The following is a 20,163-nucleotide window of genomic DNA, read 5'->3' on the forward strand; positions in this document are numbered from 1 at the left end:
ACAGTTAGTGAAAGGGCTCTTAGAGCAGTGGCTTTTAACTTTGGGGAGGATTAGGACCACTTTGAAAATTTGACAAGAAGCATGTACTTTCTTCCTAGAAAAATGGTAAGTATATGAGTTGATGAATATGTTAGTTTTATTTAATTATTTCACATTATATACATTTAACATCTCATTGTATCTCATAAATATATACAAGTATAATTTACCAATTAAAACTTTAAAAGAACGAATACTAAAAATATTTTATAATAAAATTTCCAGAGTCAGTACAATTGAAGAAACCTATCCATTAAACTGGGAGAGGAAATTAGAAACTTTGATTCTAAGGAGTGACTTAGTGGATGGACTGGGGAGTTGCCAAAGAAAGGGGTCTAACTGGAGGTGAAATGTTTTGTTTAGAGTAGAGAGAATAAATAATGTTCCTTGAAGTTAGGCATTCCCTATAACCTAAAATTGTCTTTTCTTCTCAACCATTGCTAGACCCTTCCTAATTTCTTTACAAGTGGCATCAAGACAAGACAAAACAGATAAGGGATTTGAAAGCTGACCCTGCACCTATTTAGCTATTCGACCTTAGATAATCAATTAATCCCCATTAACCTCAGTTTTCTCTTCTGTAAAATGGAACTAATACCTAATCCAGAAAGTTTTCATAATAATTAAATTGGATAATATATGTAAAATTCAAAGCAAGCTCTCAAATAATACACATTGTTTTATTTACTAACAAATACCAAAGTTTTGTGTCTATTTGAAATCTAATTTGTAGACACAGAATTATTCAGCCAGAAATATGCTTAAGATAAAAGACATGTTTCAAGTGAATATTTTTTTAAAGATTCCCCTAAGTGATCTATTGTTTTGCTGATTATTTATTGATAAAGAAAATGAAATTGGTTTATACATTTGAGTTATAGTAATTAAATGGTAAAAAACTTGGCTGGAACAACAAAATTTTATCAAAGATATTTTAGGTGTCTAAAGATCGAGCTATCCTACTATATTTCTATAAAATTCTTCACATTGTTAGTTTAAAATGACTTTTTATTTTAGAGGTAAGTTGTTTTTCAATTCTGATGCAATCCATTGTCAATATTGATCTTTAAGATTTCTTAATAAAAATAAAAATAATATAGATTGTATGTATTTATATTAATAAAATATTTTTGACATTTCAGAGTACAGATGATTCAGATATATCTGTCATTGCCCAGAACAAGAAATGCTTTGACAACGATATTGTTTGTTCTAAAAGTGTTTTGATTTCAGTTGGGGATACTGAAATTTACCTGAATGATACTCCTTACAAACAGGTTAGTGAATTATTTCTTTCAGGATCATTTGAACTTGTCCTGAGGATACTGAAAATAGAATAGAAATGATTTGGGCTGCTTCTCTCTGTAGGTGGTTAGGAGATCTACATTGTTTTTTCTTTTTCATTTTGTGTGGCTTCGGTAAATTATGCTTGACTTCTCTCTTCTTACTTCTTACTTTCCTTCTCTGTATGCCAATTCCTCCCTCTTGTTTTCATTCCTATAGACTCCTTTTGGGTCCTTGTAATCCTCATCTGTTGCCTTAATTAGTTCAGATTAGTTCAGTAGCTTCCAGACTAGACTCCTGGCTTCTAGTTTTAGTCTTTCACCTTTAATCCCTCCTCACATACTATAGCATGGGTAGTTTTATTTGTACTTTTTTTTTTTTTGAGACTGAGTCTCAATCTGTTGCCCAGGCTGCAGTGCAGTGTAACCTCTGCCTCCTGGGTTCAAGCAATTCTTCTGCCTCGGCCTCCCAAGTAGCTGGGATTACAGATGTGTGCCACCACACCAGGCCAATTTTGGTGTTTTTTAGTAGACAGGGTTTTACCATGTTTGTTAGGCTGGTCTTGCACTTCTGACCTCAGGTGATTCACCTGCCTCATCCTCCCAGAGTGCTGGAATTACAGGCGTGAGCCACTGTGCCTGGCCTTGTACATGTACATTTTTAATGGAAATCTAATATGTCACTCTGGTTCTTCAAGACTTTCAGATGCCTTCCCACTGCTCCTCCAAGGCCTTGCCAATCTGGCTGTTACCCACCTCTCCTGCCTGCTTTTTTACCACTTTCTGCTTTAAGCCCATATTCAAGAAGGTGGAGCATCTTATTAGTCCTTCATTAATATTATCACTCCTTCCTGCATCTGTCTTTTCATTTAATTTATTCTTATGCAATATGTCTTATCATACCTCCTCCAGGGAGCTCCACCTCATACTCTCAAGCACCCTATTAGAACGTGTATCATACTTTAATCAAACTGCTTGTGAGGTTATCTTCCCCAATTGTCTCCAAGTTCTTGTTTCTTGTATTCTTGGAGCCTGCCCAATTTAAAAGAATGAATAAATTTCATTCATTCATTCATTCATTCATGTCATACATTCTTTTATAATGTTTACTGAATATCAAAACGTGCTAATTATCGGGGCCACAACAGCGAAATAACACTGTGTTTGCTTTTAAGAAGTTTCTGCTCAAGTGAGGCATACAGTCAGGTTAATAATGATGTGCAGCATGGTGTCCTCTGGCAGGAATTTATATAGGATAATATGGGAACTCCTGGGAAGAACATGTAAAGCAACCTGGGGCACTTAGGGTGGTTGTTAAGAGCATAGACTTCAGACTCACTCAGTACTAACTTGGAACCTCTGTTCCATCACCTACTTGCTCTGTAACTTTGGGCAAGTTTACTTAACCTCTCCAAGCTGCAGCTTTCCCATCTGTTAATTTGGGAAGATTTTAGAATCTATTTCTTTAGTTTGTGTGAGGATTGAAATGAAAATATAAATTAAAGGATTTGAAGAAATGATTCTTCTGATCTCCTTTATCTTCCCTATTTTTGAAGGCTCAGATGACATGCTCTGGAGGAAATGATTTGCACTGAGTCTTAAAGGATGAGATGGCATTAGCTGAGTGAAGAGAGGGAGTAGGGTAGCAATCAGTACAGAGGAATAAACCCACTCAATGGGGCAGAGCTTAGAGATGAAATGGCATGTTTGGATAACTGCAGGCCATTTAGATTGGTGGAAGCACACTGTATAGGACAGTGTATGGAGGAAGTGGCAAGGAGATTCACTGAGGAGCGTCCTGACCAGCTGCCTTTCAGGGGACATTGGGTAAAGGCAATGGATTGAGGGGGCTGAGTCCCGACTATGGAAGCTCTCGAATGGTACAAGATATTTGAACCTTATTTTATAGACGAGAAATTTTAGAGCTAGAAAGTACATGATTTGGCCGGGCGCGGTGGCTTACGCCTGTAATCCCAGCACTTTGGGAGGCTGAGGCGGGTGGATCACGAGGTCAAGAGATCGAGACCATCCTGGTCAACATGGCGAAACCCCGTCTCTACTAAAAATACAAAAAATTAGCTGGGCATGGTGGTGCATGCCTGTAATCCCAGCTACTCAGGAGGCTGAGGCAGGAGAATTGCCTGAACCAGGAGGCGGAGGTTGTGGTGAGCCGAGATCGTGCCATTGCACTCCAGCCTGGGTAACAAGAGTGAAACTCCATCTCAAAAAAAAAAAAAAAAAAAAAAAGAAAGTACATGATTTGACAAATGGCCTTTAAAAACTGAGCTATATTCTGAGATTTTTTTTAGAGCAGTGTTTTCTCTCAGTTTGGTCTACAAATCTTCATTAAAATCATCTGGAATTTTTCTTGTAAGTGTTGGTTCCTGAGACCTACTTCAGTAATTGGAATGGCTGATGTTGAAAACAAAATTGACATTTTTAGTGGTACCTGAAATTCTTGTGCACGCTAAAGTTTGAGAACAATTACCTTAAAACGTAACTCATCTTTCAGTCAGAAACATTGAAACTAACTGGGCAGCAATCAAACTTTGGGCAAAACAGAGTTTCTACAATCGTGTTGACATGTTTTTAAAGTAATTACAGCAGTTTGTCATAACCACCAACCAGATAGTCATTTATAGCTGAAGGTTATTTCTAAAAACAAGGATGTTAAAAAAAGAAGCAGAAAATAGTAAAGGGTCTTATAAAGACAGTTTAACACATTTGATCACACATTTGGTGGTGATTACAACTCCACATAACTTTCAATTTCCAATTTTCACTTGTATGAAGGTGTTAATGAATCTCCTTTAAATAGGCTGTATGACATAAGTTAATCTTTTTATGAAAAGGCATAAAAAGAGTTTGACTCTAAAGAAATCCCCTGCAATATTTTTTTCTCAAACATGAAAAGTGAAAAATAAGTGCTGTTTATTTTATGGTAGATGGATCACCCATCCAGGGGAAGAAAAAAAAAAAAGCTCTGTTATTTTTCATATGTAAATGTACAATTCTAATATTATCAAATGTATAAGATATACATATTTTGATTTATTTAAGCTGTACTTTAAATATTTTAATTCTCCGTATTTCTAACTTGCCTTGCTAACATCATTAGAGTTTGTTTAAAGTGCTCTAATTCTCATCTGAAGTGAAGATCTCTATTTTGGACAATTCATAATACCTCACTTTTCTAATGAGACATATTACTTATGAATCTGAAAAGTAAGGCATATGGCAACTCCCTTTGACTGAAGAGGATTTTCTTGTAGTAAACTGCCCTAGCTAATGGAAATGAAGGATTTTATGTCTAAAGCCAAATAGAAAAGATGTACATTTGTGTCAGGATAACTGATGCAAAACTAAACTGAGCAAAAGAGAAATAATAAAGTCAAAGACAAGATGATAGAAAGATACTAAAAAGTGCAGTGGAAACAACAGAAGTAGGTTTTGTGGCAGAGACTAACTTGGGGGCAGGGCAAGCTATACAATTTGTTCAAAACAGGGAAAATGTTTTATTTTCTTGTTTCATGTTCTTTCTTGATGCGTCATGGTGTTTTTTAAAGAATCGTCATTGAATGCCATGGTCACTCAAGTATAGGGATAGCCCTGAGGTAAGTGCACACCCTGTCAGTGCTGTGCACCCTCCTTGCCTCATAATTCCAACTTGGCACTTAGGTGTACATACATAAGTCCAACTAATCCTGCCTCTGTGCTGCGAATGGAGCGAAGCAGTGGTCTCTGGGTGGCTGCAGAGAAGCAGGCACCTGAGAACCAATCCCGGGGAGGTTGGGCGGATAGCAGGAGATGTGAGACGTGGCTTCAAGGCCCAGACACATAATTCTTTGTCTCATTGAACTTCACTGACAAAACACTAATTCACAGCTAAAATTAGAATTTCAAGTTGGCAATTACAGAATATGAAACCTCAAGTAGGGGGGTCCACTTCTGAACAAGGGACTACCCTTGCTCAGAAGAGCATTGCACTGTCCAAATGTCCACCAATCCAACCTGTCTTGAGGATGAAATTTCTATTGGGGCAAACGGGGAGGCTTCACAGAGGAGGGAGCAAATGGGTCACAACTGATGGGAATGAGGCCATGATGCCAAGATCTGGGAGAACAGAGCTCCTAGCAGGAGGAATGCCAAGAGCACACTTGAGATGGGTAAAAGCTTAGGTAAATTTGAAGAACAGAAAGAGGGTCAGCATAGCTGAAGCCTAGTCAGTGAGGGTGGGGATTGGGAAGTGGAAGGATATGAAATCAGGGAGAGCTAGTTAACAAAACATATGGTTATATACAATATATACTGTTTTGTATAATATATTGTACACCTGTTTTAAGTATGACCTTGGTCTAGGAGACTGAAAACTTCTTATGGATATGACCAAATTTATTTCATTTTTCCTTTGAAATATTTATTAAAAAGTCTACTGTAGTGCAGTATTTTCAAACTATGCTTTTGTTATTATTTGAAGGAGAAAAGTAACCAAAGAATTTCCTATCTTTTTCCCAACTTTTTTGCTTCTGGCCAAATTTGTCTTACTTTGATGTTAACTGTGCATTTTTGAAGTTATTATATGAGTTAATTTCAATGTCAGATTCAATATAACCATGGATAGCCCTTGCTCATGAAGAATATTGTGTATTCCGACTTTATGATAAAAGTACTCTAACATTTCCTGGTGTGTTCCATCTCTCGTTTCTTTCTGCTTTATCATTTCTACTGCATAAATTATCTTCTTTTAATAGACCAACCATGGTCTGCCACTTCCCTGTTCGAAAGCCTTTATTGACTACATTTTGCACATGTGATAATTACTCTGTATGGGTCACTTGGTTGCAAAAGGTCTCAGGCTATGATATATCATGTAATTCATGCTCTAACCTTTTGGTACTCTCCTTAGTTCTGAAGAAATCTTTGACTTTCTTGTCCCCATGTCTTGATTCAAGCCATTTCTTTTGTTTGGAAGGATTTCTTCTGCATTCTCATTCTCAACCCTGTATGGCTTGCTATGCATAATCTCTTGCAGATCAGTTCACACCCACCCCTTGCAAGAAGCCTTCCTGAGTCCCTCTGATGGTAATTCAACCCTTCCCACCCCACTACACACATACAGTAGTTCCCCCTTATCTATGAACGTTAGGCTCCAAGACCTCCAGTGGATGCCTGAAACCGTAGATAGTAGCAGACCAAGTTGCCATCAACCAGAACACGTTTCTGCTCATGTCTTCTACCCACAAATTAATGCCTTTTCCATCTTAACTAAGCACTTACCATGCACTGTGGCTGTCAATTTTGCAGTTTAATATGCAGCAGCAAAACTAGCATGCATTTTTTTTCCTTCCTCACAATTTCACAGGTAGAAGATTCATTCTTACCATAGATCTTAGAAATTGTATGCCTAGAAACTTCAGCATGCAATTTCTTTTCTTTCTCATTAAGTAGAGAACTTTCACCTTTTCACTTAAAGGAAGCACTCGCAGCTTCTTTTTTTCTGAATTGGGAAGGCTATGTCTCCTACCAAACTTAATAATTCTGATTTTCCGTAAATATTTAATGAAGTCAGTAGACTATTTCTATGCTCTCATTAACGCCTCAGAAACATAAGCAGGACAAAATTTCTCTCTTTTGCAGGCAAGGCCATACCTTTTTTCATTCTGTCATATTTATTCATCACAGATGTAGAATTTCCAGTTCGGCAGGGATATCACTTAATGTATTCTGTGTCCACTCCCTTGTTTTGTTCTTCCTCACATGTAACTGAAATACCTTTTCCCTTTGCCCATTTATATATGTGGAGTTCATCTGCTAGTTTGTATCTGATTATCAGTTTTTATGTATTTCCTATTTTGTGCAATTGTTGTGTCTTTTCTTACAGAATTCAGAAAAGACATGACCAAATAACAATATTAGTACATAGATAGTTGTTGGTAACTATTAACTAAATTAATTTGATATATTTTGATTAGAGAACATACTCATTTTGTTTCTTTTCTATTTTTTTTTTAAAGAAACGATCAGGTTTTTTTCTGGAAAACAAACCTACCTACCAACTTTGGAAGGCTGGTTACTATATTGTGGTGTACTTCCCAGAGAAAGATATCACTATTCTTTGGGATAGGAAGACAACTATTCATATCAAAGTTGGGCCACAGTGGAAGGTAAGTCAACCTAAGCTCCAAATGAGATGCAATGAATAAAATCACATTTACTTTTTGATGTTTGATGAAAATAAAATGATTAATGTTTTTCTTTAAGAAGTAGTTTATATTTTCAGAATTACTAACTCATACCCTTGTGAAAAAGTACTTTGCCAACTAAGTACAGCATTTGTGTACAGTTCTTTTTGACTTTAACCTTGCAGTTTCCAGTTTTCCAAGGTACATAGGCCAGCTTCCTTCTCTCTTTCTTCAGCTTGATTATGTGATCTGTTCTTGATACAACTAGATTCCATTCTTACAATTTGCGTTCTATGTTTTTCTCCACATTCTGGATATTCTTTTTAAGTTTACATGCAGTAAAATTATTTTTAAAATGTAAAAAAATTTACTCTTATTGTGTCCAGGTCTACGGATTTTGACAAATGCATTGTGTTAGTACATTTTCACACTGCTATAAAGAACTACCTGACACTGAGTAATTTATAAAGAAAAGAGGTTTAATTGACTCACAGTTCTGCATAACTGGGGAGGCCTCAGGGAACTTACAATCATGGTGGAAGGCAAAGGAAAAGCAAGCACCTTCTTCACAAGGTGTCAGGAAAGAGAGAACGTGAGAAGGAAATGCCACACTTTTAAACCATCAAATCTTGTGAGAACTCCCTCACTATCACAAGAACTGCTTGGGGGAAACTACCCCCATGATTCAGTCACCTCTCACCATGTCCTTCCCTTGACATGTGGGGATTGTAATTCGAGATGAGATTTGAGTGGGGGCACGGAGCCAAACCATATTATACATGGAGCCTTGTATCCACCGCAACTGTTCTACATAGAACATACCTATCAACCTGCAGATTTACTTCATGTTGCTTCTTTATTGTCAACCCCTATCTTTACCTTGTAACCTCAGACAACCACTGATTATATTTTCCACTGCTATGGTTTTACCTTTATCAGACATCATATAAATGGAATTGCACAATGTATAGTCTTTTGGGTCTGGCTTCTTTGACTTGGCAAAGTATATTTAAGATTTATATAAGTTGTTGTATGAATTTTATACTGCTGGGTAGTATTATGTTGTACGGATGTACCACACAGTTTATTTATCCATTCCTGGTTGAATATCCAATCTGAGTTGCTTACAATTTTTGGCAATTTACATTTTAAATTATTTTATATACTATTCCCTGTTGCATATTTTTATTAAATATTGTTAAGTAGTTTACTATTTAAAATATTTAAGATTTGATTAAATATTTTGAATATTTATTTGAATATTTTAAATTAATATATTAAAGTTGTTTTCAAAATACTGATGTATTTTTTAAACTCTAGTTTGTCTGAAATTGAGACTGAGACTCGTGGATATGATTTTTGTCAAATTAGAGAAAAATTAGAATTGCAACAGTATCTTCTCAAAAATATAGAAAAGATACATTTAAAAAAGATTTTGATATGTTGTAAATGTAAGATATGATTGTATATTGAAGTTATAGTCTTTCAATTTTAAGAAGAATAAAGCCTGAAGATCTATCTATTCTTAGGTATGGTAGCATCTTGCACTTCTTTGATGAATCTGAAATAACCTTTAGTCATTGCTGTCTTTCTTCAACTAATATTCTTCGCTGTTCATCCTATATCCTTGTTTCCAACAGGAATAAGAATATATTTTACTAGTAGATGAAGGAGGAGAACTTGCAGTGATATTTCCTAAAAGCAATAGAATCACTCCTTAAAACCTTGAATTTAAACATGCTGAACGCTCTCTTCAATATTGAAGAATAGAATGCATCCCTTATTGGTGAAGTAGGCTGCCTATGTCTCTGGCAAAGCAGGCAATAATCATAGAATTACATCTGCTATAACCACTTATTTCCATGGGGCCTCTGTTTTCAGAGATCACATCTGTTCAAAGACAGTGGCCACTAACAGTAGTTATCCTAAAGCTGAGGCATCAGGAAGGGGGATGTGGAAAAACAAATGGTTAACTTGTTTTCAACAAGTGGGCAATATGATATATTCCAGCAAGTAGGGAATATATCTGCCATTCTTCATTCTATATCCTTGTTTCTAACAAGGATGGGAATGTATATAATTATGAGTTATATATATATATATATATATATATGCATGAATTATGTATAAACACACATATACACTTGTATACACATACACTTTCATATGTACTGTATTATTTGAATTAAACTTTTCCAAGTTATTTATGTTATCAGTTGTATTAATGCTAAGACACTGGTAAGTGTGGATAAATAGGACTTGAAATTGGGTAAAATATTTCTGTAAATTTAAAATAATCACCAACTATAATTCAATTGGCGTAAGAAAATCCACTTTGTTCAAGTTAATTTTTTAAAATGATTGATCTAAAAATTCTTAAATGTATATTTGAAATGTCTCAAAAATTTTAATGAATATGAGTCCTTAAATGTTACAGTGATTATAGACTATTTCCTGGTGATTTTCTCTTACTTTAGAACAAGCTATCAGGGTTGTGTGGAAACTTTGATAAATGTACTTCAAATGATATGACCACATCTAATAACTTGGAAGTGAGAAATGCTCAGGTATTTGGAGATAGTTGGGCATTAGGACAGGTAAGTTACATAAATGTATTTTAGAAGTCAACAAAAATTTTTAAGAATATTTTTCACTAGAACATTTTATTCTTATTTAGGTAATATTATTTTACATACTATTTTCATAGTAATTTATAGCTGATAAACTTGCATATTTATCTTCTCATGTAATTTTTCTGATAACTTTATCATATAGAGGATGTTGTCTCCTTATTATAGATGAAGAAATTGAGGATCAGGGAAGTTAAAGGCCTTGTCTAATATTATATGGCCAGAAAGTAGCAGAGGTGACATTCAAATTCTTCTCCGTCATGTTTTCCTCACCATAGCAAATTGCATTATCAATGTATCTGCATTTTAAAGGATGTTAGAACTTTTGCCAGCTCAAATAAATAAATAAATGAAGACAGAATTTCTTAACAGTCATGTTATTAGTATTACATGAAATGAAGGGGGACACGTGTGTGTGTGTGTGTGTGTGTGTGTGTGTGTGTGCGCGTGTGTGTGTGTAGGTTGTGGTCAACTGCCTTTGGCAGCAGTTAGATAAATTAATTTTGACATATTTATCTTTTAAAGGGTTTCTTGAGGCATTGTAAGCCTATAAAGGAGAGATATGTTTGAAGGATTTTCCAAACTTACTGACAGAATCTATATTTTATTTATTAATTCTCAAGGAAATAGTGTTATGTGAAACACATTTTGAAAAATGATGAGCTAACTCAGAAAACAGTGTCAAATTGGAAATTGGTTCTATTCTTTCTTCTACTTTCTTTTTAGCCTATTGTTCTTTTTAATTGATAGGAGTGTTTGATAGGAAATCACAGTTTCCTGATTGGTTACCATTTGGTTCGTTACTTCTGTATTTTGCCTAGTTTACTAATATGTCTAAATATCTTTAAAGAATAAAGAGGGGATGGAGTAAAACATTTATTCCATTCAGTAATATTTGAGTGTGGTCTAAGCTTAAGAGTACAAAATTGTACTTTTTAATATCTAAAATATCTACTATATTGAGAGAGACAAAATCCTTTTAATTGTGGCTATCTTATTTTTTTACCTTTAGACTTTTTTGAAAAAAAAATCATTTTACATTTTTTCTATCTGCAAATGAATTAAGATGTAACTAATTTCTAGTGATACTTAAATATTTGGTGTAGTCAAATAATTTTACAACCCCTCAGAATGAGTTTGTTATTCATACTTGATGACAAAGCTAGAATTCATATCATTTAAAAAAAAAATTCATGGCTGGGCACAGTGGCTGACGCCTGTAATCCCAGCACTTTGGGAGGCCAAGGTGGGCAGATCACCTGAGGGCAGGAGTTTGAGACCAGCCTGGCCAATATGGTGAAACCCTGTCTCTACTAAAAATACAAAAATTAGCCGGGTGTCATAGCAGGTGCCTGTGATCCCAGGTACTCAGGAGGCTGAGACAGGAGAATCACTTGAACCCAGGAAGTGGAGGTTGCAGTGAGCCAAGATTGCACTACTGCACTCCAGCCTGGGCAACAAAGAGTGAAATCCATCTCAAAAAAAAAAAAAAAAATTCACTACCTTTTATATAACACTTAATGTTTTCCATTACATACAGACACAATATGGATACATCACAGTCTTTGCCTTTAAGGAATTTAGAGTCTATAGGTGGAAAATTTAGAGGTGGAAATGTTAACAGTTAGAACATAGTAAGATAGTTGCTTTGATAGAAGTGCACACAAAGCAGGGATTGTGATGGTCCAAGAAAGGTTCCTGGAAAAGTCACCCTGGAGATGACTCTTATAAGATTTATAGGAGCTAAGAAAGTAAAATTTATGGGAAAGAATATAACAGGCAAAGGAGGGAGCAGCCACCTAGAAGATGTCAGGCTGGAGAGAGTGTGGTACGTAAAGTGAATTTCAAGAAGTTCATTTTGGATGTGGTGTAAGGTTTGAAATAGATAATAGCTGAAATGCAAAGTATAGATCTGCAAGATACAAGAGCCAAGAGGAAATATTAAGAGCCAGCTAGAAATATTAAGTCAGTAGAGATTTAGAAAACGGTATAAATTTGGGAAGCATTAATGATAAAAATCATTAGCATCTGCTGAAAGACTGTATTAGGAAGGATGAATTTGGAGGTTTCAAGAAGTCTCCGACTTTCCTGGCTTACTAGGAAGATGTTGCTTTTTCTCCCCGAGGCAGGGCAAAGAGGAGGCAATGAATATGGATAGCCGGGGAAGGACAATGGTGTAGGTAGGGATGGTTAAGATCTGCTGAGAGAGAATGACAGAGATATTTAGGTGGAAATGTCCAGTTTTGAAATTCAGGAAGGAGATGTTGGATGGACATATGGATTTTGCAGTTACTAATATATTCAGGGCATTGAAGCCAGGACACAAGTACAGAATGAGAAAAATAGAGATTTGAGGATTAAGCTTTGCAAAGAAAGGAAGGAGAAAGAAATTAGGGAACAACAGCCAATGTAAGGAAACCCAGCAGAAAATTATGTTACTAAAACCAAATGAGGAGAGACATTTAACAAGGGTAAAGTATTAAATAGAATCAAAGGCAGCAAAAGTCAAGCAAGATGGAAGACTGAAAAATTGCCTTTATATTTAGTAATGAAGAGGTCATAGATGATATTTTTTTCAGGGCAGTGTCAGGGAAGTGGATTAGGGAAGGAAGAGGCCAAACTGCTGCATGTATGGGAATTGAGTCTGCAGAGATTTGAGTACATATAACCCCTCAGACGATTTGTGACAGAAATGAAGGAGATGAAAATGAAAGAAAGAGATCATGCTCATGTAATTTTTAAGGCATGCAAATGTTGTGTTTAAGAGAATTTAAAAATCATCTATCACCACTCTATCTCTAATATTGCCATGACTTTATTATTCTGTTTAGTTGCGTTCAAAAGTAATATATGCAATTAACATTGAATTGAATGTGAGCAGGTGCTTTATGCAAATCCTATCTAAAAGAATGAGAATGTATTAGGTGCAATTGTAATGAGTGAAGTCGGGTAGGTTACTCTGCTTGAGAAATTATCCCTTTAAAAACTTCTTTTCTCTCTCAAATTTTTTTGACAGTGTGAAAATCCAGATGAAATGATTAAACCCTGTGAGGCACATCAAAACAAATTTCCTTATGCCAAGAAAGAATGCTCCATTTTGTACAGCGATGTTTTTGCTTCTTGCCGCAATGTGGTAAATGAACACTTCTAACATCTACCACCTAACTATTGTCAGGGGGACATAAGTGTTGGTTTGTTTTTCTGTAGAAGTGGTGCATTTAGTTGATTTACTTTCTCCCTCACTCCATCTAATTTAACAGTTTACCTTTGTACATATTTGTAATAATTTGTTCTAGTTTATGGAACATTATTTACATATATCATTTTATGATTAAGAGTATAAATGTTTATTTTTCTTTGGAGAACACTGCCAAATGGGCATTCTTCTCAACTCAACGTATAGTTTAAAAGTATTGCTTTTAGAACATTTGAAATGGTTTTAGAAGCGCATCCTAAGATGGAATGTAACTTATATAGAAATTTCACTTTCAAAACTCCTTCCTAGCGTCATTATTTTAGGTCCCAATAGAAGTTTAAACGATATTTCAATGTATTGGTAAAAATCAAGTAACATTTCTGCTGTATACAAAGCTAGGTCTTGAGAGAAATCATTGGTGTGATTGTTTGAGTTGTGAGCTAAGTCGGTTGTTTTTCTTGGAATACCATTCTATTTCAAAGAATAAAATGACATATGGTTATTCAGACATTCAGACAGGGGTACTTGACAGATATTTTTCCTCCCTTCATTCCTTCCTTCCTTCCTTCCTCCCTCCCTCCCTTCCTTCCTTCTTTCCTTCCCTTCCTCCCTCCCTCCCTTCCTTCCTTTCTTCTTTCCTTCCTTCCTCCCTCCCTCACTCCCTTCCCCCTTCCTTTCTCCCTTCCTTCCTTTCTTCTTTCCTTCCTTCCTCCCTCCCTCACTCCCTCCCTTCCTTCCTTTCTCTCTTCCTTCCTTTCTTCTTTCCTTCCTTCCTCCTTCCCTCCCTCCCTTCCTCCCTCCCTTCCCTCCCTCCCTCCTTCCTTCCTTCCTTCCTTCCTTCCTTCCTTCCTTCCTTCCTTCCTTCTTTCTGTCTTCCTTTTCCTTTTTTTTTTGGTCTCGCTCTGTCATCCAGGCTGGAGTGCAGTGGCGTGATCTCAGCTCAGCTCACTAGAACCTCTGCCTCCCAGGTTCAAGCAGTTTTTCTGCCTCAGCCTCCCAAGTAGCTGGGATTATGTGATCATGGTAAAACTCAGCCTCTACTAAAAATATAAAAATTAGCCATTACGCTCAGCTAATTTTTGTATTTTTGGTAGAGGTTGGGTCTTACCATGTTGACCAGACTGGTCTGGAACTCCTGACCTCAGATAATCCGCCCACTTTGGCCTCCCAAAATCTTGGGATTACAGCGGTGAGCCACTGCGCCAAGCTGGTATTTTCTTAAAATGAGTGAAATGAGTCTGTGGCTTTAAGGAAACACCCGATGGTGTCTGTTGTCTTTGACAAAATTTACTTTCAAAGAAAAATTAGAGTTTTGTAAAAGTTAGATCCATTCCTGCGACCTTATGAGGTTTTTTTTTATACTTAAGGAGTTTTTTGATGATCTAGATGATAATATTAACAAATATGACTTGTAGCTATTGTATATAATTAAATATGTCAACATTTCAAAGATCTGCACAGGTCCATAAATTTTCCACATGGCTAGTGCATGATGTTACAAAATCATGCGGAAGTAAAACATCCACTCAAATAAAAAATTTTAGTACAGCAAAATATAAAGTTTATTAATAAGGTTTTAGACTTCACATTGCGGTGAACTTTTAAGAAAACAATATTTTTTGAGTTTTGATACAGTAGCAAAGAATATCACAATTACCTGAAAAAGATATTAAAGTACTCCTTTTCCAACTAAATATATGTGTGGAACTGAATTTTCTTCATCTACTTCAACCCAGATCCAAACAAGACAAAAACATTATGATAGACCAGATGAAGAAGCAGATATGAGAATTCAGCTGTGTGATATTAAGCCACACATTAAAGAGATTTGCAAAAAATGCACAACAGTGCACTCTTCTCACTATTTTTTGGGATAATAACACTAAAACCATGTTATTCATGTTAACATATAATGAGTTTACTGTTGTTATTTTTTAAGTGTCTCATTTAAAATGTCTAATAGAGTAAATATTGGTAGATATAATCCCACAAACAAAACCTCTTTGGGGATCTCAGTGATTTTTTTATAGTGTAAAGGGATTCTGAGACAGAAAAGTTTGAAGACTGCAATTTTAGAAGCATGTAGATAAACTAAAGTCTTGTCTAAAAAGGGTTACTTTTGAGACTTTTCAGAGTTTCCAAGGACCACAGTTGCTTGACAAGTAATATTGTGTCAAGTCCTGAACCACAGAGGCTGCTGGTTCTTTTCCACTTGAAAAGAAAAATTAACCCATGAACTGACCTACAAAATAAAATACAGCTCAGTGGCACAAAAACCTGCTTCTTCTTTTCTTTTCTTTTTTTTTTTTTTTGAGATGGCGTAGGCAGTGACTTGATATACAGCCTCCATCTTTCAGGGTCAAGTAATTCTGCCTCAGTGTCCCACAGCTGGGACTACAGGCATGTGCCACCATGCTCAGCTAATTTTTGTATTTTTAGTAAAGACGAGGTTTTACCATGTTGACCAGGCTTGTCTTGAACTCCTGACCTCAAGTGATCCACCTGCCTCATCCTCCCAAAGTGCAGGGATTACAGGCATGAGCCATAGCACCTGGTCCCTTGGTTCTTCTTCTTCTTCTTCTTTTTTGTTTTTTTAACACATTGTCAATATATTAAAATTTGTCAGCTACTTAACTATAATGCAAATAAAATAAATAGATTAATAAATAGGATAAGTTTTTTTTAAAAGACTGCTGTTACCATTAATAGCAATTAGAATAGGGACAAAAAAGAAAGGAAAGAAAGAAGGAAGATAGAAAACTACATAAAATTGTAATTGGAAGCAGAAGATGCCCTTCTTTTAATGCCATGTGCATATACTAGTAATGAAAGAAGCTTCCAAAAAAGTAATCTGTTATGTTGCAGATGTTGAAGTTACATGTATTTATTAATCTTATTATTTCTTTTGCTAGTTATTTGATGTGACATTTTCCTAATACATTTCTTTCCCCTTTGGGCAATAAAAAGGTTTGAAATAAAGAGAATTCTCTAGGTGGCAGTGTTAAGCTGATAATATCAAATTTTGAAAACGCATAGTTTTCTTTTAGAGGGCTGACTTTAAATCTTAATCAGTATCTATTGAAATTAAGTAATCTTTCACCTCATTTTTCAGATTGATGTTACTTCTTTTGCCAAAAATTGTCATGAAGATACATGTAACTGTAATCTTGGTGGGGACTGTGAGTGTCTGTGCACTAGTATAGCTGCATATGCATACAAGTGTTGTCAGGAAGGAATATCAATTCATTGGAGGTCATCTACTGTTTGTTGTGAGTATCCTACTTAGACCATCATTATGTAAAGACCTGATACAGAAATACATATTAATTGTTGGTTTATCTTAGAAATAATTGCCAGAAAACTCATGGAGATAGAATCAAATCAAAATGACTAAATTTTATATTCCTTTGACAATAATAAATTATAGAATACCAAAAGGACTTATAAAAATAAATTATAATATTTTGTTCTGTGTTTGATTAGTCACTATACCATTTGAAATATAAATTATACACCATCCTTAGAGAAATTGTTTATGACTTTAATGTTTATATGCTTATGAAGTTTCATTGTTCTGATGATAAGAAACATGTTTTTAAAAAATCACCTTGAATTTGCTTCAAGATTTGACTAAACTTTTAATTTAGTTGTGTAGGTGGTAAAACATCTGAACAAACTTACAGTTTGAACACTTTCAGTTGACCTTTCTAAATTGGCAGATACATTTTCCTACCTTAAAACAATTATATGAAATTTAATTAATTATACTACGTCACTTAAATAATCTGTTTTTCTCAGAAAAAGTTCCTAAGTAATACCCTTCCATATTCTTTCACATAGTTATTGACAAATATGTGGCTATATCAAGCCTACATTCAGATAAGTGATTGGCTTCTTATGTAGTTTAATATGTATTCTTTTTTTCTTTTAGCACTTGATTGTGAATACTACAATGAAGGTATGTGACATTCGAATTAAAAATATCACTATTCTATTGGGTGTATTTTCAGATTAAAAGTTTTTAAACAACTTGTGCTGTGAACAAACTATAAATTGTTTATAACTTGGTGTATAACTCCATAAAAGCTTTTCATTTTTAAAATTTTAAAAAATTTCTAAGTATTCGTGCTAAGATTTATTTCCCAAAAACTAAAATAATGTGTAACTTAAGTTCTCAGCATTTAAGAGCCCTCAGTACAGTTTCAGAATGACATGAATGAATGGATGGGTGAAGTTAGTTAATTTTTTAGATCAAAAGCATAACTTTACCATTAATAAATGTAAACATTGTTCAAATTTTTAAAAAAATTTTATTTTATTTTTAAATTGACACATATAATTGTATATATTTATGGGGTAGGTACAATTTGTGTTTTGATACATGTGCACATTGTGGAATGATCAAATCAGACTAATTAGCATATCGATCACCTCAAATATTTACCATTTCTTTGTGGTGAGAACATTTAAGTTTCTTTCTTTTAGCTATTCATTCTTTAAAAATCAAGAAATTCTATCATTTGCAACAACATGGATGAACCTTGAGAACATTGTGCTAAGCGAAATAAGTCAGGCACAGTGAGACAAATATGATGTGATTTCACTTATTTGCAAAATCCAAAAAAGTTGAATTTTTAGAAATAGAGAGTAGAATGGTGTTACTGGAGGCTGGTGGTGGAAAAGAGGACAGGGAAAGGCCAGATGTTGGTCAAAGGACAAAAAGTGTCAAGTAGATGGGAGGAATAAGTTCTCTTATCTATTGCACAGCATGGTGACTATAGTCACATTTTTCTTATGTTGTGGAAATCAAAGAAACAAAGTATAAATGTAATTATGTAAGAATTAACATAAGGATTTTATTTTGACATGATTATAGGCAATAATCATTCTTTACATTTTATTGGAATGAGAACTTACTGATAAAATAATAATGAAGATCTCCTGGTCTCAGCAAACATCCAGATTTGCAATAAGAAATCTGAGAGGTGTTGCTGTCTAAAACTAAGGCATAGATGTAAGAAAAGATAGAGAATTACATCTTTAAGGAAAATGCTTGAATTTGGCAGAATTGGAGTCTTTTTCTCAAATCTATTTAATGAGGAAGGCACAGGCACCAAAACCTAATTCAGACAAGTAAGGTGATCTAGGGAAGTATCCATTTAGTCAGTAACTGGGCAAACCCTGGACCCATGATGGATGTGTCAGTTAGAATAATAGTTACAGGAAATCTGGGCCAAGCAACCAATCTGAGGCACTTCAGGTGGCTTATTAGACTAGGAAGAAATTCGACAGCTAGATAATTTTAGAGAAATAGATATAATGAATTAAAAAGAAAATGAGAATTTTTTATTTTAGTTATATTTGTTTTATTTATGGATGTTTGTTAGAGGAGACAAATTCAACATTTAAAAATATCTGTGGTAGTTAAAGAAAATCTAAGTAACAATATTTCCTGTTCAAGATTTTAAAGAGACTGCCACACACATGCATGCATACACGTACACACACACACACTCCACATTATTGGATTCCATAATTAAAATGCAATTTATTGTCTAATAATAATAACAGTAGCTTTTCTTGTGTTAACTGCTTTCTTTATATTATATAATTTAAACATCAAAATATGTTATTTTATTTTATTGTCAGCATTTTACTATTATCAACACTTTACAGAAGAAATTGAAGCAAAAAGAAGAGATCAAATAGCTTTGCCAAATTCACTTAGCCAAAATGTGGCAAACTGGGATTTGTAAACAGTTTTACTTCAGAGCCAGTGAGCATGATTTCCGTGCTACATGGACTACTGTATGGTTAATACATCCTAGTGTAGGGATGATCACCACACATTGTTACCACAGGTTCTACATAGTACACAGAGAACAATCTGAGAAAATGCTTCAATAACTTCCTCACTAAAAAAATTCCTGACTCACCCAGTTCTGCTATGACAATCTCCATCTGTGCCTTTGTACTTTCTGGCATTTATTCTGCAGACTTGTGGACCTAGAAGCAGAATTTTCTATACGTATTGAATCACTCTACCTCTTGCTACATTTTGCTCTCTGTTAACAAGTCCGCTGCACTTCTAGCCATGGTTCGTTCTTCTAATGTGCTACAGAATCCTTCAAACTTATTCTTCTAGTTCATTTATAATACTGTATTGATAATATCAGAGAGTGAACATGGGGCATTTGGCCTTCATGAGACTAATAGGCTCAGTAGAGTGGCAGGAAAATAAATTTCCTATGATCAGAGTAATAGGGAAAGGCATCAACATGCCAAGGGAAGTCAGAATTTGTAAAAGCAACACAACAATGATTGAAGGAGAATATAAAATTTTGATGATTGTGGAAAGTAATAATAAAAAGAAAATGATTTCAAATGGTTATTCTTAATTTGTTTCATCCCAAATAATTTCACGCTATTGTAAATTTACCTAGTCCTTTTTGGGCATTTATAGCTGGAATATTGCCTCTTTCTTTATTTGCTACATGCCAGACACTATGTTATTAAGATACTTATAATATTTAAAGCACATGCATAAATAAATAATTGTGATTCTGTAGGAAGAATTTTAAAAAGTATTAGGAGAATTTAAAAGTTATTGTTGAGATTATTTCAATAATCCTTAGTACAATTATTCTATATATCTTTGTATTCATTTATATGACTTAAACTAAAAACGTAAAGCTTGCATTTGAAATGCTATTTCTGTAGATGAGGGAGAACTTCAATTTCCTATTAAAATTGTCATGTGATTTTTAAGTTCAGAGTAATTTTATTAGATAGGATATGCTTATTTCTGTTTTTAAAGGATCACTGCAGGAAAT

At 34.7% G+C, this 20,163-nt stretch overlaps 1 protein-coding gene across 3 annotated transcripts in view; it reads left to right on the forward strand.

Annotated features, from left to right (window-relative positions):
• Positions 1-20,163, forward strand: part of OTOGL (otogelin like) — a 195,718-nt gene that overhangs the window by 113,183 nt on the left and 62,372 nt on the right. For all 3 annotated transcript variants that reach the window (XM_032296527.1, XM_032296546.1, XM_032296537.1), the window contains 6 exons: positions 1,182-1,316; positions 7,337-7,486; positions 9,982-10,101; positions 13,151-13,267; positions 16,443-16,599; positions 17,262-17,288. In XM_032296527.1, coding sequence (XP_032152418.1) covers positions 1,182-1,316; positions 7,337-7,486; positions 9,982-10,101; positions 13,151-13,267; positions 16,443-16,599; positions 17,262-17,288 — 706 coding nt within the window. The remainder of the gene's footprint in view (positions 1-1,181; positions 1,317-7,336; positions 7,487-9,981; positions 10,102-13,150; positions 13,268-16,442; positions 16,600-17,261; positions 17,289-20,163) is intronic.

This window comes from Sapajus apella, unplaced genomic scaffold (genome assembly GCF_009761245.1).
Source record: "Sapajus apella isolate SASKATOON/1434 unplaced genomic scaffold, GSC_monkey_1.0 scaffold2, whole genome shotgun sequence".
Lineage (NCBI taxonomy): Eukaryota > Metazoa > Chordata > Mammalia > Primates > Cebidae > Sapajus > Sapajus apella.